General features: G+C 42.3%; 1 protein-coding gene across 1 annotated transcript; it reads right to left on the reverse strand.

The window, feature by feature from the left end:
* Nucleotides 1–10,724: 10,724 nt before the first annotated feature.
* LOC127662899 (mucin-2-like) lies at nt 10,725–11,966 on the reverse strand. The gene is made up of 2 exons (XM_052154293.1): nt 11,580–11,966; nt 10,725–11,507 (listed from the first exon to the last, which is right to left on the reverse strand). The coding sequence occupies exons 1-2, from the start codon at nt 11,964–11,966 to the stop codon at nt 10,725–10,727; spliced, it is 1,170 nt and encodes a 389-aa protein (XP_052010253.1).
* Between the last annotated feature and the right edge of the window lie 14,484 nt (nt 11,967–26,450).

Raw genomic sequence — 26,450 nt, forward strand, 5'->3', positions numbered from 1 at the left:
CTGGAAACCATAGTTGGTTGGCCATTTCGGTGCAACTAATAGAACCGTTTCCTTGTCCTCTCAGACTTTGCATATGGCAGAGTGGATCAGGCATACCGGAGGAAACGCATATTTGTTTTCGCCGGCCATTTGTGTGCCATTGTGATCCCTTCCCAGTGGGGCTTGGGACTTCGAATAACAGAGGGGACAGTGGGCATTCTCCACTGAGGCAAATAGATTGATTTCTGCTTTGCCGAATATTTCCCAAATCCTCAGTATAGTTTGAGGACGAAGTCTCCATTACCTGGTATCACCCCTTAGCGTGACAGTAGCTCGCCCTGTAATTCAGGCAGCCTGGCACATATGTCACTCTCAGGGAGAGATGATGCTCACTCGATGTGTCATTCTCGACTGTGGCGGTGAATGAATTCCACCTTGGCTGTTTATATATGCCACAACTGTCATGTTGACTGAGCAAATCAGGACATGACAGCTCACTATTTCTGACTGAAAGCCTTTAAGGCTAGAATTACAGCCAATAACTCTAAGCGGTTGATGTGCCACGCCCTCCTCGCACCTGTCCAGGTGCCAAAAGTTGGGTGTCCATCACACACCGCCCCCTCCCAACCCGCCACAAATCCCATTGCTTTCTGAAACAAGTTTCAGTGGAAATGTTCTCCCCAGTTTGAACTGAGATGGACACTGTAAAATGGCTGAAGCAGTAAGACTGTGCTGGCATAACAAAGCCTCTGATTGCGGCAGTAACAATCAATTGTCGAGATAGTTCAAGATGTGCTTGCCACTAAGTCTCAGAGGGGCGAGAATCACATCAATTCACTTTGTGAATATACGAGGAGCCAAAGAGAGTCCGAAGGGCAGGACTTTGAATTGATATGCTGTTCCCTCAAATGCGAATCTCAAAAACATCCTAAAATGTCATACAATTTTGATTTGAAAGTATGCATCCTTCAGATCTATCAATGCAAACCAATCGTGTAGGCATACATGCGATAAGATCCTTTTCTGAGTAATCATTTTAAATAGTAATTTTATAAGTGTGCGATTTATATGTCTCAGATCCAAGATTGGCTGAAGCCTTGTTCTAGGAACAAGAAAATAATGGCTGTAAAACCATTTTTGTGCTTGAAAATTTGGCACAATCTCAATCGCATTTTTCACGATGAGATGTGCATTTCCATTGAAAATGGGTGGCACTTTGGTTTGCTCACCTTATTTGATGCGACGCTCACTATAGGGAAGCGGTTGCGCATAATGTGTGTGCTTTGAAGAGGAAAAAGGGGCTCTTTATTGAGAATGTGTGAGCATCTCGTGCATTTGCAACAAATGCTGTATTCTTTTTTGCACTTGCATTTTTATTGCATTTATTTGAGTGCAAGACACTGAAACAACATTTTGAACAACAATATCCCTATCCCTATCCCTTTCCTTATCCCTATCCTGGGTAACATTGTTTTGCGTCTCTCCAATAGAGCATTTTTTGGAGCAGAACCAGAGGGAATCGCGGGCTCTGCTTTCTGCTACAAAGGGTTGTGCCTGTCAGGAGCGCTTTTGCTGCGCATGCTGATATGCAGGTGCCTGTGAGGCAGGAGGTATGGGGCTTTTGTCAGGCACTGACTCGAAACAGAGCAAGGGCGAACCGGCTGTGATATACTCCGTGTGGGCATAAAGTGTCTCATAGCCTGTGACTGGTGCTGAATCGCAACATAACGCTCAGCAAACGTATTCATAAAGCCGCCAAAAAGGCCGGCTGGAGACACTGGAGCATCCAAAAGAGTGGCGTTTTCCTTATCACTCATTTCTGCCCTAGAGCACCGCTATTGTGTGGAGTGCTGATTCAGCTTGTTCTGCTGCTGAGTAAGCTTTTCCTGCCAGTGCAGACGTTTGTCTACACATTTAGGAAGGATGTACATGTTACTCGCTGGGCAGAGGTGTGCCACTATCGCCTCCTCCACAGGGGGTAATTGGGCATAACCGTTTTCTTTCCCATGATCCACATTAAAAAGGATGGCGTCACTGCGCAAGCACACCATATAACCCTATATGGTCCCGTGCCAGGACTTGAATAATTTTTTATGAACTTCAGGGAAGAATTGAGCGATATGCTGCCGTTTGACAGTGTCCGGACTGCTGGAACATTCATCAAGGAGAGACTGTTCAGGTTCCTCTGCGGGAGACCCGTCAGGGTGAAGCTCTTCAACTGCCCTTGTAAGGACGCGAGCATCCCCCTGTCAGTGGCGCGTGCACATTCCTCGCCCTTGCTGGGGGGAGGGGCGGCAGCATCATCCACTGACCATTTGCCAGATGTGGTGAGAGATATGACATAGTCATCATCCTCAGCGTCAGATCCACCTAATGAGATTAGGCCGCACGCTCCTTCAAAGGGCCGGAGCTTGTCTCGCACATAGCGTATGGGGAAATATGTGCTTCATGGAGATTGAGGGGCTCGTGGGGCGTGTGCCGGCACAGAATCCACCTCAAGTTCATCCTGCTCGACCTCTTGTGAACCCTCGGGTATCACAGAAGAGGTGGTTGGGAGGGTGCGAGTGGCTGAATCATCCTGCAGAACGAGGGTGATTTGTGAGCAAAGCAACTTGAGACTCATGTCCTCACAGTTAGGACAGTATGTCTCCATTAGAGCTGACTCTGCATGGGCACAGCAAAGACAGAATACGCAGCTTTCATGCTTGTCTAACAGCAGGATGTGTCTCTCGCACAAGGAACACTTACGGAACGACATCTTGAAAAAGATGCGAACACGTAAGTAAATATTGATTTAGATTTATATAACTTATATTTATAACACACAAGTACAATTTGCTTTAAAATGATACTCCACACCTGCTGATATGCTTCGGAGAATCAGGATGCTGAAGTCCGTTCACCAGCGAAGCGTCAGCAGCGAGGCGGAGTGATGTTTGCAGGAGCACTGCAGGGGTGCGGAGAGTCTTCTCACTGCCTGATTCCGTCCGCTGACTGGTGTGTATCGACGGCGAAGGTAGAGGGCTTCGAGTCAAGAGGTAATCACTGTCTTTAAGGAAGTAAGTCTGAGGAAATGGTGCCTGTACACCTGTTTTATAGCGGTCAGTTTCGCGCCAAAACAGGCGAGGCTCAAATACCATAGCCAATATTAGAATATTGGCGTTATTGTAGAGAGATTTCAAATAGGTCATGTATGAAGGCACTCTCCATATGCGTTAGTAAACGCAATGTCGAGTGGACTGAAGTCGTAAGGGAACAACAGTACTCAAATCTGAGCAATGTGAGCGTTCTGCGTAACTTTCCAGCACCACGACGTTGACGCGTCATAGGAAACTTTGCTGTTGCTCTCGCTCTTCCTTCCGATTGGAAGGATTTGAAAGTACACGCTAGAGTTTGAGAGATGACAACACACAAATAAAACCCTGCAGCGAAACTTCTAAGTTATTACAACTCACAGTCTTGTTTGTCCACTGAAAGTCCTGTAAGTCAACTAATTGAATTAGTTTTAACGCTTAATTTTGCCGTCCTGTCCTTTTCTGTCGTCTTTATTCAGTTACGCTCTGAGGTTGTAGGCCTACGTTTATGAGTGTCGTGATGTGAAATTTAAGCAAATTCTTCTTGTAAAATATATTTTTTTAAATATAAAGTTTGTAAAAACGCCAATAAAGGGATACAATCGAGTTACATTCTTCTTTTTTTTTTTGTCTGTATCAGAGGTTGTTATTGTATACTTAATTGTTTTTTTTTTTTTTGTGGTTGTCGTTTTTTTTCCTTTTATGATTATGATTTTATATTGTTTTACAGCAGGATGATGGATTCAGGGCTAAAGGAAGAAATGACAAGACAGATAAAGATAAGTGTTGAAGATATAAGGTGAAATCCGTCCTCAGAGTTCGGCAAGCATTAAGATTTCTAGGTAAGCTGAGCTGTTGTTAGCTGGTCATGACTTTATGAACATAATTACAGGTCACTGTATGATTTTTACATAAAGTAAAACTATACAAATTTTAATAGAGATTCTTTCTTTTGAAGGATCAGGGTGACCTGGAGAAGGAACATTTGAAGGTGTATCTTAGGATAAGACCTTTTTCAGGAGCCGAAATTGAGAATGGAGAATCACAGGTAAAAAATAAATGAGGGGAAATGGTTCACAGATGTTGCACACATATGATAAGAACTCTCATGAGGTGAAGGGCCTTGTGTAAAACTGGACCCTTTTTTTTTTTTCTATACTGTACCTGCCAACATGCGTGTCTGTGATTTAGAGACTGGTGTGAAAAACAAGCTAAAAATCCTAACCACTGTTCTGTGGATCAGTGTTAATTTGGATAAATGGTGGCACTTTATAATAAGGTTAACATTTGTTAACATTAGTAAATACATTATGTATCATGAACTAGCTATGAACAATATAATTTTTACAGAATTTATTAATCTTCATTAATGTTAGTTAATAAAAATACAATTGTAAAAAGGGCAATTATACTATCATGTGCACTAGTTCAGGTGGGTGCGTGTTCGCACTAGTGTGTCGGTCAGGACATCTGAGTCAGGATTCAGTTTACAGAATTGTATGAAATTATTCAGACATGACAGCACAGTCAGACCACAGGGCATTTATTGTTCAACAGTCTCATATAGTGGACATTTATGTAGAAGTGGTCTGTAAATAACAAATATAACAATGAGTAGACAATAATCACGATAACCTTTCAACATTTGCAAGAAACAATCATATTCTTGAAGTATATAACATATACTGAAATATACATTATTGCAATACTATGTAGTGCCACTAGATGGCGCACGAAGCGCACCGAATAAAGTAGGTGAAAGGTCATTATATTTTGCTGCGTTATTAAATGGCACGGTAAATGTGACGAACGACATGTAATCAACAATCCACACATGTACAATACTACATACCATAAATGTATTACCTACGAACATCCCTGAAAACTACTGAATGAAGAATTAAACTTATTAAGGCGGCAATACAAAACAAGTAACATAGCTGATGTTGATCCTGTTACGCCTAACTACCTGCTTATGGGGCGGCCAGATAGTTCCTTGCCACCAGTGGTCTATCCAGCCACTGAACTCATGGGGCGGCGGAGATGGAGGCAAAGTCAGGTATTGGCTGATCAGTTTTGGTCGAGCTTCATCCATCACTACTTACCTACACTACAGTCTCGTAACAAGTGGCTTTCTGAGGTTAGGAACATTTCCACTGGAGATGTAGTTATGGTTGTAGACCCACAGGTCCCACGTGCCTTGTGGTTAGTGGGCAAAGTTATGAAAACCTTCCCTGGTTCAGATGGATGTATTAGAGCAGCTGAGATCCAAATCAATGATAAGATCTACACCCAACCGGTTGCTCGTTTGATTCCCCTTCCTTCTTTCTCAGACGAGGATTTATCTGTTCAGGACTTGGCCCCTACAAACTGATTAAGCCTATAAAGGAACAAATATGCTTAGCATATTTGGGGGCGGCAGTGTTAAGAAGACACAGCCAATAAGCGTGCTCTCCTCTGCGTGACGTCAGCCATGCAGCCAGTGTGTGCCCGCTGAAGAGAGATGAGCATTAAGTTTCCTGAGGCTGAAACATTAGCAAAACTTTTTCCATAAAGTGGACATTCCCTTTAGTGAGTCATTGAAAATACGTAAGTGCGATTTTCTGTACTTTACTAGGTGACTATATTTGTGTTAGTCAATTGATTGTATGACTTATTGGTTTATTATTGTTAGCTTGTTTACTCGCACGAGCAGTATAGTATTCGCGTGTACAAGTTAATGTTTTGTATTGCCGCCTTAATAAGTTTAATTCTTGAGGTATATCCTAGTGGCTTACTGTTTAAAATGCCTTCAACTTCAATGAGGACTGTCAGGAGCACCTCTTCGGTCACAACCTGTGATCCAATGGTGGTGCGTAGGGCATTTTTCACTGACCGAATCTCTCTTTCCCAGGCTCCGCCAAAGTGTGGAGCATTTGGTGGGTTGAAGCGGAAGGATATTTTCTGTTTGGCCAGCTGTTGTTGTAGTTGAGGGCTGAGAAAAGAAAAGGATTCTTGAAGCTCTCTTTCTCCTCCACGGAAATTGGTGCCCTGGTCTGAGATTAATTCAAATGGTGTGCCACGCCGAGCTACAAACCTCCTTAAGGCCATCAGGAATGAGTCTGTATTAATGGAAGTGAGAAGATCCAGATGTACACTTCTTGTAGTGAGGCACTTAAAGATTACTCCACACCTCTTCTCACAGCGCCTGCCAATTTTAATTTGAAATGGCTCGAAACAGTCCATTCCAGTACTGTAGAATGGTGGCTTATATAGTCTCAAGCGGGCTGGCGGTAGATCTGCCATTTTGGGAATAACTGGCTTGCTCTTCCACTTTTGACACTCTTTGCATAGATGCTGCTGCTTGCGAATGGCTTCACGTCCTCTCAATACCCAGAAGTTTCTCCTCATCTCTGCAAAAACTCTCTCGGGTCCTGGGTGGCAGAGCTTGCGATCGTAGTCCTGGATTAGTAATTTAGTGCTGAAATGATGAGGATGTAGAACTATGGGGTGGATTGCTGATGATTCCAGTCCTTCAGCCCGTCGCAGACGACCACCAATTCTGACAAGCTGACTGGACTCGTCGAATTCTGGTGCAAGGGTAAGTAACCGACTGGTTGACTGTACAGGCTTCCCGGCTTTAAGTAACCTGTACTCATCAGGGAAACTGTCACTCTGGGATTTTCGGAGGATGAGCAATTCTGCAGCTAGATAATCTGCCGCTGAGGGCTGTTCTGTTCCTTTAAGGTTCTGGGCTGTTGCCTCTACTAGCTCCTTCCAGGAACTGTAAGTAACAGGATCGGGAATACTTGGGAGAATAATTTCTGTTGAAATGCCACAAAAAATTCCCTTACGGTGCTCTGCTTTGTCCTCCGAAGATTGTAGACTAGGAGTTATTGGCCATGCTAACTCAGGTTCAAGGAGGAATGATGGTCCTTGACTCCATCTATTGGTCACTGACAGGTCTTTGAGGGTTTTACCCCGGGTTAGGTCATCTGCTGGATTCCTATCAGAGTCCACGTACCGCCAGGTACACCCTACTGTGAGGTCTTGGATCTCCGCTATCCTTGTTTCCGACAAATACCTTGAATCGGTATGATTCTGAGTTGATCCAGGCGAGTACCGTTGTGGAGTCTGTCCACATAAACACTCTACTTATTTCCGCAGTAAGTTCAGTCTTAAGCAGTTTGGCTAGCTGAGCACCATTCAGGGCTGCGCATAACTCCAATCGAGGTATGGTATGTCTTCGCTTAGGAGCAACTTTAGATCTGGCCATTATGAAGGCAAGCTGGACTTGACCTCTATCATTTTCTGTGCGCAGATACGAGACAGACCCATAAGCCTGCTCAGAGGCATCACAAAAGATGTGTATCTGTCTGGTAACCTGGAACTGGTCAGTGTCTAAAGATACAAAACAACGAGGCAGGGAAATGCTAGCTATGGTAGGAAGTTCTTCTTCCCAGTCATTCCAGGATTTCAAAAGGTCACCAGGTAGGTTGGGATCATCCCATTCCCTCTGCTTATCCCACAACCTTTGTACCAAAACTTTAGCTCTTGTGGTAAATGGGATGACGAAACCAAGTGGGTCGTACTGAGTTGCGAGCACTCTGTAGATGTAACGAAGGGTACGTGGTCCAGGCTTCACTGGTCGAGGTTTATACCCAAGGGTGTCCAATTGGCAGTACCACTTTAACCCTAGTGTAGATTCCTGTATGTCAGTCCAATCTTGTGACAGCCACAATTCTGTACTGTTGGATCGTACGTCTGCTGGCAGGTGCTCAACCACACTTGGAACATTACTTGCCCACTGACGAAGATCAAAACCACCACTGGCCAGGATTTGGCGGAGTTTATCCACCAGTTGTTTTGCTTCCTCAGGTGACTGTAGGCTCTGCAAGCAGTTGTCTACATAGAAATGTTTCTCTACTGTGACTCTGACATCATCATTGGGCTTGCTGTGGTCCATGATGTGCTGTTGAAGGGCGTAAATGGCACAGCACGGGCTACAAGTGGTGCCAAAGGGTAACACCTGCCACTCGTAGACATCAGGAGGTTTGGTTCCATCAAGGTCCCGCCACACAAAGCGGAGGAGATGTTTATCTTCTGGAAGAAGGCGGACCTGATGGAACATCCCTTTGATGTCACCACTTATTGCCACTCTGTGCTCACGAAAGCGTAACAGGACGCCCAATAAGGAGGGGCCTAACGCTGGTCCAGGCAGTAAGTAGTCATTCAAGCTGTAGCCTCTAAACTGGAAGGAACAGTTGAAAACCACACGATTCTTTCCATTATGATGAACCATATGGTGAGGAATGAACCATGACTCACCATCAGTGTTGGAGTTGCAGTCTTGGAGGTATGCTGGCTGACGAACTGAACGTCTAGGCCGTGCACCTTGGATCTGATATTCTATATTCTGGGGGTTTGACATCCTTAGTCTAGTGTAAACACTCTATCCGGCTCGAAGGACCAATGTAAAAAGGGCAATTATACTATCGTGTGCACTAGTTCAGGTGGGTGCGTGTTCGCACTAGTGTGTCGGTCAGGACATCTGAGTCAGGATTCAGTTTACAGAATTGTATGAAATTATTCAGACATGACAGCACAGTCAGACCACAGGGCATTTATTGTTCAACAGTCTCATATAGTGGACATTTATGTAGAAGTGGTCTGTAAATAACAAATATAACAATGAGTAGACAATAATCACGATAACCTTTCAACATTTGCAAGAAACAATCATATTCTTGAAGTATATAACATATACTGAAATATACATTATTGCAATACTATGTAGTGCCACTAGATGGCGCATGAAGCTCACCGAATAAAGTAGGTGAAAGGTCATTATATTTTGCTGCGTTATTAAATGGCACGGTAAATGTGACGAACGACATGTAATCAACAATCCACACATGTACAATACTACATACCATAAATGTATTACCTACGAACATCCCTGAAAACTACTGAATGAAGAATTAAACTTATTAAGGCGGCAATACAAAACATTAACTTGTACACGCGAATACTATACTGCTCGTGCGAGTAAACAAGCTAACAATAATAAACCAATAAGTCATACAATCAATTGACTAACACAAATATAGAGTCACCTAGTAAAGTACAGAAAATCGCACTTACGTATTTTCAATGACTCACTAAAGGGAATGTCCACTTTATGGAAAAAGTTTTGCTAATGTTTCAGCCTCAGGAAACTTAATGCTCATCTCTCTTCAGCGGGCACACACTGGCTGCATGGCTGACGTCACGCAGAGGAGAGCTTGCTTATTGGCTGTGTCTTCTTAACAACAATTGTTCATCGCCAGTGCATTAATGTCAACAAATACAACATTTGCTTTTAAAAATGTGTTAGTAAATGTTGAAATTAACATTAAACATGATTAATATGCTGTAAATGGATTGTTCATTGCTAATTCATGTTAGCTAACGTTAACACATTTTTAAGTATCTGACTGTACCTCTTCTGTCTTTTCCGAAGGACTGTGTGGCCATTCAGCCTCCAGAGACTGTGTTCCTAAAAGCCCCACAATCATCCCTCTCTGCCAGACACAGTGACAAATTTGTGCCAAATACAGCTCAGCATTTCCAGTTCTCTCAGGCAAGCAAACCCACCAGCACACACCATTCATACAGTGACTGATGATTTAAGCCAGAAGTTTTCTCTATTATTTGATGACCCAAAATAACTTTTTTCATCTTCTCCTTTATCTTCGGAAAAGATTTTTGAGGTCATATGTCGTGCTCTGTCTTGGGCATATACGTTCATGGCCAGAATTTGGTCTAAAAGGATAAGTTATTTTCCTAATAAGGTCACAGTGAAGAGTCTTGTGATGAATGTGCTAGAGGGACAGAATTCTATTGTCTTTACATATGGTGTCTTTACCAGTGCTGTGAAGACCTTCACTTTTTTAGGTTTGTGTGTTTTGTTTTAAATCTTGTTGCATTAAAGGGACAGTTCACACAGAAATGAAAATTCTCTCATTATTTACTCACACTCATGATATCCCAGGTTTGAATGACTTTCTTTCTTCACCAGAACACATTTGAAGAAAAATATCCCTTAAAATGGAAGTGAATGGACATTTCTCTTTTGAAGCTCAAGTTCACATACAGTCAGCATAAATGTCATTCATATGACAGCAGCTGTTAAATTAATGTCTTCTAAAGTGAAATGATCGCTTTTGGTGCGAAAAACCCCCCATCAATATTTAAGTACTTTTTAACCATAATCCAACGCTTCATGAGAATGTGGATTCCAAGTGTGGACTTGTGGACGCATTGCCATGGATACAGATGTAATCTCATGTTCTCAACTTGGTTGAGACATCCAGGATGAGCACACAAATGCACCATTGTGTAAAGAAACAGATCAATACAGATCTAAACCAAAACCAACGAAGCTTCTGTACCGCATTCCTCCTCCTCATTTGCAAACAGTGCTGCTCTTCCAGTTGTGACTCACTTGTGTCCGTTCTTGCATGTTTCAACTGCTAATGCAGTTACGTCACACATGCCTACCACTTCTGACCGGAAACTAATAATAATAATTCATATTTTTAAACAGTTCACCTGAACTCATATTCAAGAAATATTCAAATTCATGTATTATCCCATAAATGTACTGTATGCTTATGCTTTAGGTCCAGATAATAATCCAGGCATTTTACCTCATTCCCTCAACATGATCTGTGGCTGTGACGTGGCATGGAGCAGGCTGAGGGGTGGCTGTGACGTGGCCTGGAGCAGGCTGACTCTGGCGTGGCTGCGACATGGCCTGGAGCCGGCTGACTCTGGCGTGGCTGCGACATGGCCTGGAGCCGGCTGACTCTGGCGTGGCTGTGACGTGGCCTGGAGCCAGCTGACTCTGGCGTGGCTGCGACGTGGCCTGGAGCCGGCTGACTCTGGCGTACGCTGCGACGTGGCCTGGAGCCGGCTGACTCTGGCGTGGCTGCGACATGGCCTGGAGCCGGCTGACTCTGGCGTGGCTGCGACGTGGCCTGGAGCCGGCTGACTCTGGCGTGGCTGCGACGTGGCCTGGAGCCGGCTGACTCTGGCGTGGCTGCGACGTGGCCTGGAGCCGGCTGACTCTGGCGTGGCTGCGGCGTGGCCTGGAGCCGGCTGACTCTGGCGTGGCTGCGACGTGGCCTGGAGCCGGCTGACTCTGGCGTGGCTGCGACGTGGCCTGGAGCCGGCTGACTCTGGCGTGGCTGCGACGTGGCCTGGAGCCGGCTGACTCTGGCGTGGCTGCGACGTGGCCTGGAGCTGGCTGACTCTGGCGTGGCTGTCATGGGGCAAGGTCGTGGAAGGTGGATCTGTGGATATCTGGGAAACGACCTCCGTGGTCGTGTACATGGGCAGAGACTCTGGGATGGTCCCTGTGGTCGTGGGCATGGGTAGAGTATCGGGAGCAACCTCTGTGGGCGTGGTCATGGGTAGAGTCTCGGGAGTGACCTCTGTGGGCGTGGGTAGAGTCTCGGGAGCAACCTCTGTGGGCGTGGGCATGGACTGAGTCTCGGGAGCGACCTCTGTGGTCACAGGCATGGACTGAGACTCAGAGACGAAATCCCTTCTCCTCCTCCTCCTCCTCCATGAGGATGAAGTTGGTAGTGCAGGCACGGGGACAGACGAGGCTGGTAATGTTGACTCGTTGGCCGTGGCAGACATGGTCGTTGACTCGTTGGCCATGGGAGGCATGGGCTCATTGGTAATGTCATGGGATGCTGGCTTGGCAGCCATGATGTGAAACTCTGGCTCGGTGGCGGCCATAACGTGAAAATCTGGCTCGGCGGCGGCCATGACATGGAACTCTGGCTCGGCATCCGCCTCCCCCACAGTGAACGTGGAACCAGTGATCTGTAGGGCGAGGTCGATATATTGAGCCAGGTTGAGGGGACTGCGACTGCTGGGCATTAAGGAAGAGGTTGGCTCAATTAGTCCAAAACAAAAATGTATTTGAGGGCAACCTCATTGAAGTTCACCTGGCATGCCAGAGCACAAAAATCCTCCACGTAGTCCTCCAGGGGTTGATTCCCCTGAAGAAGCTGCAAGAGCCGAACTGCTGGGTCTATAATGGGCGGTCTAGTATTCTTTATCGTTTTAGCTTGCAATGGCAATGTCAATAAGTTTATACCACAATCGTGAAAACCCTAACTCAACACATGAACTGAACTAAACTAGACTAGACTAGACTAGACTTAAACATACATCAATACTAGACAAGAGACAATGGCAAACATGAGGGCTTAAATACATGGACATGGGGAAACATAAGCCAATGAACAAACAGAACTCTAAACAAGATAACAAGATAATAAACTAAAACCAATGACAAACTAGAACTGATAACAAAGTACTCAAACAATGAACCAATGAAAACAAGACACATGAACATAGAGGGAAACAGGAAGATCACATGACAAGGAAACAGGAACAAAACATGACATTACATTAACTTTTCAAAATAAGAGACATGAAAAACAGGAACCAACAGAATAAACATGACAGATACCAGTAAACAGCATGTCAGGGTCCTTATCTAACTCAACGTAATAAGGAAAATCTCAAACATAAAAATACAATCATGAAATCTCACTATAACAGTAAGCGCCTCTTTGCCCAACTGTGAGAGGGTGTCAATGCACCGAACCGAACAGTATTCTGCTTGTAACGGAGGTACGCATTGTAACATTATAACCACCCACTGACAGACTGCAAAAACCTATTAAAACTGCAAATTCTTGCTGAATTTTGCCACTCAAGTATAATTGCAAATGTACTTTTTTTTACATTTCCATATAACTCGTAATTATGGTATTTCCGACTCCACTTGAAAGCTGCATTAGTTGTACTGAGTGATTTCTGTATGTCTCTCAGTTTTTCTGATATCATATCCCTCTCACTTACTACTTCACATTTAGCCACAGTATTTTCTCATTCTGGATCCTGAAAGTGAAAGATGTGGGAAAACCGAAACTGAGAATGGGACATCGGGGAGGGAGAGAGAGAAGAGAGTGAGAAAAAAAGACACTGTAAGAGCCATAATTTGAATATCTACTGAAATGTTTGTACCTTTTAGTGTTACATTTTAATTATTCAAATTATGGCTCTTACATCCTTGACTGATCTTCATTGGAACCTCCTTCCTCTTGCGACTTAAATCCAAAAGGATTTCTTTGAGCTGTGTTAAATGTGCTATAGCCTTTTTTAGTCGATGCCAGCTTGAATAATAACAAACCAGACGTTCCAGATCTTCCTTACTGTTTTGAATGCATATTGCATTGGCAGTGGAAACCCTTTTGAGCTCTGTCATCCGCAAATGACACCGAACGCTCTATTCGAACCGGCCACTCACATTGCGGCTTCAGCAGGAAACTAGGTCCTTTGATCCAATTTTTGCCTCTGATCAAATTGTCAGCGTTTAGACCTCTCGAAGCTTGGTCCGCAGGATTTTCTGTAAAGCTTACATATCTCCATTGAGAAGGTTTAGAAGCCTCCCTAATTAATGTGATTCGGTTTGCAACAAAGGTCTTAAATCTCATGGAGTCATTCTCAGTATATTTCAGGACCGTGGTGCTGTCAGTCCAAAAGTTAGACACTTCGAGATCAATTTGAAGCTCCTGTCTCAACATTCTATCATTTGACTGCAATGGTGGCTGCAGTCAACTCCATTCTTGGAATAGTAACCTGCTTGAGTGGTGCTACTCTGGACTTTTCCATCATAAATTTGCAGCTCTTTTGATCGTGGTCATTTGTCAACAACAGGTATGTGACAGTCCCATATCCGTTCTCACTAGCATCTGCAAAGTGGTGCAATTGAAAGGTCTTGACATGCCCAAACCCTGCAGGTTTGATACATCTACTCACACTGAAGTTCGAGAGCTTCTGCAAATCTTCCAGCCAAGACAGCCATCTTTCAGCATTTTGCTCTATGATTTCCTCATCCCATCTTACTTTTTCTCTACACATGTCCCTCAGAATGAGTTTTGCTGGTAGCACAAATGGTGCTAGGAACCCAAGGGGATCGTAAACAGAGCAAACAACTGATAATATACCTCTTCTGGTGATTGGTTTGTTTTGCACTTCAATCTTAAAATTAAACGTGTCTTTCTCTGTACACCAGCAAATTCCCAATGCTCTTTCCATGGGAAGTAACTCACTATCCAGATTGAGGTCTTTCACGTCAGTGGCTCGTTCTTCTTCAGGTATGGACAAAAGTACAGCTCTGCTATTGCTAGTCCACTTTGTCAAATGGAACCCACCTTGTTTACAAAGCGTTCTGATATCTCTTGCAAGAGTGATAGCTTGTTCTTCAGTTGCCATTGATTTAAGGCAATCATCTACATAAAAATTCTTCAAAAGTGTCTGAGCTGCTTCTGGAGTAGTGTTGTTGATTCCATCTGCTGTTCTTTGAAGAGCGTAACAAGAACAACTTGGTGAAGAGGTTGCACCAAACAGGTGTACACACATCCTGTACTCCACTTCATCTTGACCCTGATAAAACATAGATTCAATGTCAGCCATCATTGCAATCGGTTCCTCACGGAACCTGATCAAGACTCTGATAAGAGTGCTGGTGAGGTTGGGCCCCTGAAGTAGCTGAGCATTCAAAGAAAATCCATGATAAGATGCATTACAGTCGAAGACAACACAGATTTTCTTCTTCTTCTGATGATAAACCCCGTGGTGGTTAATGTACCCTTCCATCATCACGGTGCAACTCTTCATCAGGTACCTTCTCAGCATATCCCTTCTCAATGATGTTGTTCATAAATCCAGTGTAATCCTCATGGAACTCAGGATGCCTTTTGAGTCTTTTTCGAAGGCTATTGAGCCGCTGTTCGGCTACATCTCGGTTATTTGGCATCTGGATCTTGTCGTTCTTCAGAGGCAATTGCATGCAGTAGTTACCATTCAGAAGCCGAGTGGACTTGGTCACAGACATCATGAACTGTCTGTCTTCTTGAGACATTTCAGACTTATCCTCATAACGACTTTCCGGAAAATCTAAATTGAACTTCTTCACCAGCAAATCTTCAATCTTCTCCACAGAAATACGATTCACTGTATAGCTGTGTATACCAGATTTTCTTGTCTTAATACTTTATTATAAAAAAAAAAATTTTTTTAGGCTCTAGATTTTTTCTGCCCATCCCCTCCCCCCCCCGTTTCTCATTAAATGGACTGGATTCTACACTTGAAGCATTTTATATTTTTTCCATGATGCTTACTAATAATGTTAGCCAAGTTTCTTGCACCAAAGCTGTAATTTAGTTTCACATGGCCATTTTCCATCCTTTCTCTTACACCTAGAGTTAAACTGATTCTTTTTATTATAATTTTTTAAAATCTTTGGAAGATTTTGACATAAATTATCTCTATTCTGATTGGTTTACATTTTATGAATTGCTAGTGTATGAGTTCTATATAGTTAGCATTGCTCCGTCCTTCAACTGCAGCCTCTATTATTCTTATAGTATAATCGTTTTCTTCTGGTATTTTGTAATATTAAGTATTTTTTCCTATTCCTTATTATCTTCATCTTGGGCCGAATTTCTGAATACTGAGCCCAAGCCTTGAAGATGCTTAGATGACACTAAGGAGGAGGATGATGATGAAGAGCGGAAAAAGACTGTGGTGGTAGAAAAACAAGTTTATACAAGGTGAGTTTTGGCTGTGTATGCCATGTCTAGATGCAAATAATGATGCAGCACATTTATGCAGTGTTCCTATGGTCAGCCATCGACAACCATGAAATATCAAGGAATTTGATCATTTCAATTTCCAGGTCTTAAAAAATAGGGAAAATAATGTAATCTTAAAATAATTAAAACAACCTTAAAAAGTCCTGGTGGAGTGGTGGTGGCGGCGTAGTGGGCTAAAGCACATAACTGTTAATTAGAAGGTTGCTGGATCGATCCCCACAGCCACCACCATTGTGTCCTTGAGCAAGGTACTTAACTCCAGGTTGCTCCGGGGGGATTGTCCCTGTAATAAGTACACTGTAAGTCGCTTTGGATAAAAGTGTCTGCCAAATGCATAAATGTAAATAAATGTAATATCTTCTAGTTATGTGACACTTTATTTTACAGTGCGAGTTATTACCCAAGAAAGTTCAGAGTTATATTACCGGTAGGTATCTACTTGTACTTAATGAAGGTTAGGGTCAGTACCTAGTAATTACTATAGTTGTTTCAATTATATAGTACGTAAATGTAGAAAATACTGTAAAAATTAAATGCTACCCATTTTGTTTATATGGATATTATTTTATTATTAGTTTTTCCCAGTAATTAAAAAAAAAGTCATGGAAATGTATTGGTCAAAAGTTGTGAGAAGGAACCATCGTCTGTGTTCAAATACGTTTTTTGTCCTAATTAGCCAGAAAGGCATGAAGTGATGTGTGGCAGTATGTTTTGCTGCTATTTCTGTTGCTTCTTGCCACAGTGAACTCTCATTGGTTCAAAATCACACTACATTCTGCTTTCCGTGTGGACAAAAAATTACACGATACTGGTTTTGTGCCTGGTTAGGACATGGTTCCAGGAACAGGTTAAAATATAAAATTGCTAATATTAATTATGATAACATAATTATCATGCATCAAAAAAAAAGTGGTCCGGCCACTGCAGTGGCTCGGCTCAGCGACATGGCCGGGAGGACACAACGTCTCGTTCCCTCCATCAGGGAATGGAGATTACATCCGTAACCTAGACGTTCCCCGTCTGTCACTCTCTCGGCGTTGTGTCGGAGAAGCGACACTAGGGGTCCAATTTAAATCATGCCATGCGCTGAGCTGTGTATTTGTTCTGCTGACACAGGAGCGGGCAGGTATTTTACGTGCACAGGCGACAAGCTGTGTCAGACTGCACGTACCCTTCCCCAATGCCCCAAAAAGTCGTTGGAATCCTTCTGGTTACCCTAGACAGGGGAACAAGGCGACGCTTGCCAACCTGGGAACAGGCTGAGCCTGGCTAGGCCTTTTTCTCTCTATGTTTCTCGCATAGAGCAATAAATGCCAGGGCCCTTACATGCATCAAGGGAAGGGGGTCTTACCCAGTTTCCTATTCTTTCAGGGGTAAAAGACCCTGCGGAGACCACACCTGCCCGGCAGGGGAGGTAAGAGTGGTGAATATATCACATGTGTTTTTAGGCAACATGTGGAAAGTGGCGCAGTTGTAGATCCAGCCTCAAGGAGGGGGGAGTTGCTACAACACGGCAACCGGAGGGCAGCTGGGACTGCCTAAGGGAGACACGGGTCCACTTTTTAAGGGGACCATACCGTGGATAATACACACATAGGAGTCCTGCCCTGTGGAGCACCTATTCCAGTACAGGTTAGATTAAGTACCCGCAGTGGATTGGGTCGGCGAGTTCCTCCGCTGAACTATGGACCCACAAGGGCTAGGGAGGAATCATCCAGGGATCTGAATATGCGGAATCTCCTAGGGGAGAAAGTGCACAGTTTTACCTCGGCTGAGGGAAAAGGCGCTAGGTGCAAGTTATCCACCCGACCAGTCCGTCAGCGTGTTACCGAGTTCTACCGGCTCGGACCTGAAAAAACACAGGACGATACTGACTCAACCCTGAGATTGAAAAAATCTCGCAAGGGTATTAGGTGTTGCCCAACCCTCTGCTCTACATATGTCTGCTAGGGTGGTGCCCTTGGCCGATGCCCAATAGGACACAACACTCCTTGTTGAGCGTGCTCGGAAAAAAGGGGGGTGCATGGCCAGGGTGTGATAGGCCAATGAAATGGCATCCACGACCCAGTGGGAAAGCCTCTGTTTGGAGACAGCGTTCCCTTTCCGCTGTCCGCCAAAGCAGACAAAGAGCTGCACAGAACGTCTAGAGCTCTGCGTGCGGTCCAAGTAGGTACGCAAAGCACGTACCGGACACAGCAACAAAGGGGCTGGGTCTGCCTCCTCCCAGGCCCGGGTGGGCAAATAGGGAGCCACTGGTGTGACTTGTTCCTCGTCCTCCCTAACCTTGCACAGCACCTGTGCAAGAAGGCTCACTGGGGGAAAATGCGTACTTGCGCAGCCCCGCATGCCAGCTGTGTGCCAGTGCGTCTGCCCCGAGGGGAGCCTCTGTTCGGGCATACCAGAGCGGGCAGTGGGAGGTCTCTCGGGAGGCAAACGGGTCTACCTGGGCCTTGCCGAACCATTCCCAAATCAGCTGGACCGACTGGGGGTGAAGCCTCCACTCTCCGCTGATCAAGCGTTGTCGTGACAGCGTGTCCGCTATCACATTGAGGTTGCCGGGAATGTGAATTCCGTAGGGCAAAGATAACAGCCAGCAACTCTAGGCAATCGATACAATCAGCTGTCTACTCAAAAATAAGTTTTGCAAAAATCAGATACAACCGCCTCCTCCTGGACTTGCATATCTGCTGAATTATGGCATGCTATGCACAGAGGCTCATGTGTCGTTCACTCTGGTGTGCATAATGACACCAAATTATAATTTTTTTTAAACATACAAATAGAGCAACCGGCATGTGCACATTTATGATGACCGAAAAGCACCGGGGTCGACAGAATTTGAAACAAGTCTGAAACCAGACCAAAGCTCCGAGAGGCACTGGGAACAATCATGCTCACATTCGTACCACAGCAAATGTGCCAGTGTGAAAACCACTTTAATCACTTATTCTATCCAAGCCATACTCCCTCACAGAGCTGAAATCCCAGAGCAGATTGTCAAATGAACTGGAGGAGTTGAAGAAGGCCACCCTATTTTTATTATTTATTTATTTTAAAGGACAACAGCACACTTTTTTGTGATATATTGCTTAAATACAATGAATTTATTATTGATATATTATTATTTATTAATATTATATTGAATATTACATTTTACTATTCAGTAGTAATATATTTTTGTTGCAGTTTTTCAGTTTAACGCTTCTAGTTGTGCTTTAACGGAAAACTGAATGAAGCTCTTTCAGTTTGTTTTTGACGACAACTGAAATCCGGATAATCAGTTTGCAACATGCCCTAATGTGCTTATTAAACCACAAAAGATTTCATAAAATATAGTCTGCGTGTGCTGTGCACTTCAAGGTTAATGAACACTGCTTGATGTCATCTACTACACACACAGAGCAGGCGTGATGCTCATGATGAGGTGTTGTCACTGTATGAACTGTCTGCCTCACGTGTTCAATTTGAATTGTGTACACCACATACAGACTGTATATTTATTTAATTAAATTGCAGCCTTTTGTGGTTTGATCATCACACTAGAACATATCACGATTTGATTTAGATTTATTGTGCATTCATAAATCCATTTTATCCCAAGTATGTCAAATTCCTTGACATTCTACATTTTATTGTTAATTCCATTTTTCATGACTGGATTCTGTGAATGAATGGTGTTCTGGCATTTTAACACAAAAAGTGGACTAGACTTATTAGGGATGGCATTCATCAATAATTTGGTATTTAAATATTTAAGCTCATAAAAAAAAATATTAGAATATTCTATTATTTAAATGAAGGTACTTAATGATTCATAGTCATAAAGGTTGTGTCACCATCAAAAAAATCATCTTAGAGTTATAATCAAATCAAGCTTAAATCATGTCCTGTTTTTCTTTTGTTATATATTTAAACAATAAAAAGCGTGAAAACAAAAAAAAATAATAGAATGAAAGCATTTAAGCTCAAGCAATGTGAAGGAAAAGAATGAATTAGACTGATACAGTTAACGTACAGGACTAGTATAAACACTCAGCATATAATAGTTATCATGTTTATATTGTACAGTGCATCCAGAAAGTATTCACAGCGTTTCACTTTTTCCACATTTTGTTATGTTACAGCCTTATTCCAAAATTGATTTTATTCATTATTTTCCTCAAAATTCGACAAACAATACCCCATAATGACAGCGTGAAAGAAGTTTGTTTGAAATATTTGCAAATTTCTTAAAAATAAAAAACACAAAAAATCACATGTACATAAGGAATCACAGCCTTTGCCATGACACTCAAAATTGAGCTCAGATGCATCCTGTTTCCACTGATCATCCTTGATTGGTTGAACCGCAAGTTGCGGTTGCAACTTGATTGGAGTCCACCTGTGGTAAATTCAGTTGATTGGACATGATTTGGAAAGGCACACACCTGTCTATATAAGGTCCCACAGTTAACAATGCATGTCAGAGCACAAACCTAGCCATGAAGTCCAAGGAATTGTCTGTAGACCTCCGAGACAGGATTGTTTCGAGGCACAGATCTGGGGAAGGGTACAGAAAAATGTCTGCAGCATTGAAGGTCCCAATGAGCACAGTGGTCTCCATCATATGTAAATGGAAGAAGTTTGGAACCACCAGGACTCTTCCTAGAGCTGACTGCCCGGCCAAACTGAGCAATTGGGGGAGAAGGGCCTTAGTCAGGGAGGTGACCAAGAACCCGACTGTCTCTCTGACAAAGCTCCAGCATTTCTCTGTGGAGAGAGGAGAACCTCCCAGAAGAACAACCATCTCTGCAGCACTCCACCAATCATGCCTGTTTGGTAGAGTGGCCAGACGGAAGCCACTCCTCCGTAAAAGGCACATGACAGCCCGCCTGGAATTTGCCAAAAAGCACCTGAAGGACTCTCAGGCCATGAGAAACAAAATTCTCTGATCTGATAAAACAAAGATTGGCCTAAATGGCAAGCGTCATGTCTGGAGGAAACCAGGCACCGCTCATCACCTGGCCAATACCATCTCCACAGTGAAGCATGGTGGTGGCAGTATCATGCTGTGGGGATGTTTTTCAGCGGCAGGAACTAGGAGACTAGTCAGCAATTCATATTAAGCACACACACAAATCTTCTTTTGCATGAATTTCAGTCATAATAACACCTCAAACATATATACAAAGCTATCTATATATCCATTGTCTTTAGGTCCTCTGGAGGACTTAACAGTGCAGGAAGCCATTGCAGATAATGGTTGCCAAGACGCTGCCCTGCTGGAGTTCAAAGATCAGCTTGAGTGTTGTCTTGAAGAATCCAGACAGAAAGACAAGCGGATCACAGATCTGGAGCAGGAATACCACATTTTAGAAGATTGCATTCAGGATCTAAAGTCTACAATGGAAGAAAATAATTCAGAGGAATATATTCAACAAAAGAAGCAGGGTCAGATGGGGACAGAGTTTGCACCCATGGAGACCAAATCTATGACAACGGCAGAGGAACGTAGCAATTTAAAAGCAGAGATTATTTCCATGGAGACCAGCCATAGCAACACTAAAGAACTTTAAAAAAATTACTTACAGATGCCAAATCACAGTTGGCTAAGCAAATTCATGAAATGGGAGAAAAACACAAACTTGTCAAGACCCTTGAACAGGAAGTGACACTACTGAAAAAGGAAGCAGAAACATTTGCTTCCCTGCATAGAGACCTTGAGCTTTGTTGTGAGGAATTGACAAGAGAGAGATAGAAAAGAAGAGAGACTAAAAGTTCTAGAAAAGCAGCTTAAAGAGCTTCAATCCACCTATTTTTCCAAAATCCCATCATTGGTCAATGATGACCTAAAAAAAGTGTAAGTAACGTTACTTTGAACACTGAATGATCACGAAAGCATCAAATAGTTTCTGAGAGCTTTTTTCCTGTTGAAATGCAGTCACCCGGTTGAGAGATTGCATGCACTTGATGGCTGGTTTTGTTAGATTAATGATCTGCCAATGCAAAATGACATTGATTTATTTTAGTATTCTGGAAGGCTGTTTTGTTGGATGCAGGTACCATAAGTAATTTGTCTTGCTGAATAATAAAAAAGACAATTCTTTGTAAAAAAAAAATTTATCAAGATTATGGAGAGTGCATTTTGTCAAATTAATGGTCCATTTATGAAATGGTCATTTTGACTGAGTTTGGTGTCATTGTTATTCGTTATGTGGTTTTGCGTTTTTCATCAACCAGTTTATAGGAGGAGATTAAAACCAAAGAGTGTGAAGTGAGCAGTCTGACAGTCAATCTGCGGAGGAGAGATGATTATTCATCTGATCTTCATGATAAACTTAGTTACTCAAATAAGCAGATACAACAAGTGCAGAAAGAGGTGAGAATTCACCTAAGTGGTCTCAACAATATCTTGGATTTGGAGTGAAATATGTCATAGCTTATAGTCTAACCAGTGCTGAAATGCGCTGTGTGGTTTCATTTAGATCACCTCAATGCGGGACTCAGAGAAATATTTAAGACTGAGGCTCAGTGATCTATTAAAGGCCAAAACGTGGCTCTAGAATGAGATCGCCAGCAGGGATCACACCATTCAAAGCTCTAAGCCTCATTTAGTGTCAAATACCAGCCTTGAACTGCAGAGAATACATTTCCCTTTTAAGTGCTTATAATGATCACATATTGAAATGGTCATCTGATTTAAATCATTGATATGAGACTTTCCCTTTCAAAAGGAATGATCCTCAGATTCCAATATCAAATGAGCATCTGATGCTCTATCAGAGAGCATGTAAATGTGATTCTCTTTAAACTCATTTTCTTCTTCATTACTGCATGTGTTTGTGCATGCTGTTATGAACCACATGAATATTTAATTAAATGTGTTTACCTGCGTGATAACACATGGTTATGGATGTTAATGATTGTTAATGGCTCGTGTGTGTAGATTTGCAGGAACGTGAGTTATTGAAGACATGCGATTGGCTCTGACGGAACAAGATGAAACACAGACACAGCTGGACCTGGAGAGACTCATATAAATGAACTCACCCAAGGTATGAGATGACATCGAGCATATAGCATCTATTGTACATTATTGTACTGTACAGCAGTTAAAGGTGCATTCAGTAATTTTTGTTTACATTGTGCCCAATATATGGCTGTTGCTTTGAACTTATAGTCCTTATTCACATTAGAGCCATAGATTTTGTACAGGAATGAAAATGAGGCTGTGAGGGATTGACTTGTTGGCTTTACAATGGCATGTGCTGTGTATATAGCTCCTAGATCACATCTAATTTTCCACAACTTTTTTGGGAGTTTAATGTCTATATAACAACAAAAAAAACATTTTAAACAACAGTTCAAACCACTGAAGTGGCTATAAGTCTATACTTTACAGCCTCGTTTTTATTCACATACAAAATTACAGATGGTGCTACGGTGAATGCAACATTACACAAAAGCAATAGTTCTCAGTTACCAATGCCATTTTTGAATAGCTCTGTTCACAGTCAGCCATAGATAATTTATTCTGTGAAATATAGTGTTCGCCCAACAGGCCGAAATGGTACAAAGTCGTGTCTAGTGTGCGTTTTCAGTTACAGTTGGTGTCTAATAGATTCAGTATCACAAATCTTGTTTGTGCTTACAGTTAATGATTTTGTGTTTATGTTTGTCCAACAGCAGTCTCTAGCTTCATGTCTTTTGTGACAAAGAGATGAAAAGCTGGAGAAGAGAGAGAGAGACACACTGGTCTCTGCCCTGGAAGTTCAGCTGCAGAAACTCATCACGGCTAATGCAGAGAAAGACAAACAGATCACAATCCTTCCGTCCAGTAACACCCCCCAAACACCAGAGGTCAGTACAATCCTGCTTACAGCACTCAAAAACTGCATTGTTATGTAGCAGACAATTTACATATTAATCTGACGGTGAATGCTTAAATGCTTGAAATTAGCTTTGTAGACTAATATAAATTGTATAGTAATATTGTTAAATTGTAATATGAACAATAATTTCTTTTTCCAATTAACACTTTTTATTGATTCAGACAAATGAAATAGAAAAGAAAACATATATACACCAAATCAACTTTTAACCCCCATTAATCCCTTTCCCCCTCTCAATCCCCAACCCCACCCTGAACCTCAACAAATATCCCTGTGGTCAAACTTGAGAATACACACAACAACAAAAAATATTTATATTTATTTATAAATATATAAATCAACTCATTTAAAACTACACATCTCTCACCACTTCCTCTCCCCGAGAGCCTTCCAAAAATGGAAATATTATTAAATAAATCCAAGTTTCCCTGCCTTCTAAATTACATTTCTTCGAGAACCACCTCCCTGCCCATCTCTATGCACCACATCTGAAATGAGGGCACTCCAGCTGACTTCCAGTCCATAAGGATGACCTGCCTGCCAATCATAACTCTCGCTAGTCTAGGACCACATTTTTTTATGTATTTATCCAGTATATTGATGACCGCCGCATCACCTTACAGAGTCTGGTGCAAAATTACATTTGAGTGTCCAATACGTCACAAAACTCTGAACACTCAACCAAAAATCTTGGATCTTAACACACCACCAAAAACATGGGCTGTGCCCCATCTTCTGATTGGCATCACCAGTAGGTGGGTGTGTCTTTAAGACCAAGCCTATACAATCTAGAGGGGGTCCAATAGAATCTATGTAAAATCTTAAATTGCATAAGGCGCATCCTTGCATCTCTAGATGTAGACTTGACTTTTTATAGAATCCTAGCCCACTCTCAACACTCCACTCTTATATAGGTCACCGAGCATATTAACCTCCCTCACAATCCACTCTGTCAAGCAAAAAGGGGACTTATTAATACATAGTTTTTGGTTCAGCCATATGCTTTAAGCTACATATAAATAAATGTCTGAATTAAACACTCTGGACACTTTTGTCCATACCAAGTTCAAATTCAAGAAAACTGGGTGTAACTTAACTTCTCTGGTTAGTTTGATAGAAAGGCTTTGCAATGGCGAAATAGGGGCAAGACTTCCTTTTCAATTCAAAACCAGGGAGGGGTTCTCTCAGGTGGAAGTGACCAATGAGCCAAATGTCTGAGACCAAATGCATAATAATAAAACAAAATCTTGGTAGGCCTAGCCCACCTTTGTCAAACGGCCTATGCAAATTATTGAAATATAATCTGGGAGGTTTACCATTCCAAATGAAGGACTTCACATCGGGGCCTGGGATGCTCAGCAAGTAAAGACGCTGTCTACCACACCTTGAGTCGCAAGTTCGAATCCAGGGCTTGCTGAGTGACTCCGGTCAGGCTTCCTAAGCAACCAATTGGCCCAGTTGCTAGGGCTGGTAGAGTCATTAGGAATTGGGCCTTCCAAATTGGGGTGAAAAAAATAAAAAATTCAAATTAATAGTTGAATTGTGGAATACATTTTAATAACATTAACCTTCCCAATCATAGATAAATGTAATGAAGCCCTCCTGCCCACATCACTCAAAAAACTTTTTTTTAAAGGTCAAAATTAACTCTTAACTAAAACACACAAATTTGCTGGGTATAAAATACCCAAATATTGAATGCCCTGATTAGGCCACTGAAAGGCGCCTGTCTGAAAAGCTGTTACATTTACATTTACATTTATGCATTTGGCAGATGCTTTTATCCAAAGCGACTTACAGTGCATTTATTACAGGGACAACCTATTGTAATTGTAATGATTTTCTTATTTTTCTCATTTTCTAATTTCTTTTTTCTGCCCTACAAGTGTCTGGGTGTCTGAGACCGTAAGTTGTGGAGACAATAAACTTGGCAGGAAGATCCCAAATCCTCCCAACTACTAAGGCACACAAATGCACACCCATCTGACCCTAGGTGGCGCTATAATAAACTGTTAAGTTTTGACTCATATCTCGGCAACCATAAGGGATAGAATAAAAATTTCTATTTATTTATTTATTTATTTATTTGTGCCATTTTGAATTTTTTTAAAAACATACTTTTTCGAACTTCTCCTAGACTGTTAGTCTGATCAGCATGCAATTTGCTATACATAATCTACAGACCCCCCCCCCAAGTCAAATCATTCCGAAGATATTAACAATACAATTCATTCGGTTTAATGCAATTTGAGTAATTGATCAATGTCTACTCAACACAAACTCCAAATGTACACATAGTCAACGGGTTGAAATTAAATATCCATCTTCTTTGGTTCAAGTGATAACATATTCTCAGCAAAGGCCAATAACAATTCACCTTATAAATTGTACTTGGAATGGATGAGAGTTATGGAAATTACTATACACAAGGAGGGTGTCAACTCGAAGCTGCATATCAAAGTTTGTGAAAATTGTCAGTATAATTAGCTAATTTGCATTTTTGCTCATAACTCCGGATCCATATAGGCTACAATACAAATGTGTAGCTTATCTGAATCCAACAGTGCCCCACAATGATATGGTTACTGAATTTCAATTTCTGCAAGAAACTTTTTTTACAATTTCGATTTATTCGAAAACAGGAATTTTTCGAACTCGTCCTAGGCCGTTTGCCTGATTCTCACGAAACTTGGTATATATATATAATCTACAGACCCTCCTGACAAAAAGTTATCAAAAGAATTTTGATGCGTCGAATCGTTCTAATGATATAAGTAAATATGTTTTGGGCGTGGCTTATAATTACTGATTAGTCTACACTT

This window comes from Xyrauchen texanus, chromosome 22, assembly GCF_025860055.1.
Source record: "Xyrauchen texanus isolate HMW12.3.18 chromosome 22, RBS_HiC_50CHRs, whole genome shotgun sequence".
NCBI classification, from domain to species: Eukaryota; Metazoa; Chordata; class Actinopteri; order Cypriniformes; family Catostomidae; genus Xyrauchen; species Xyrauchen texanus.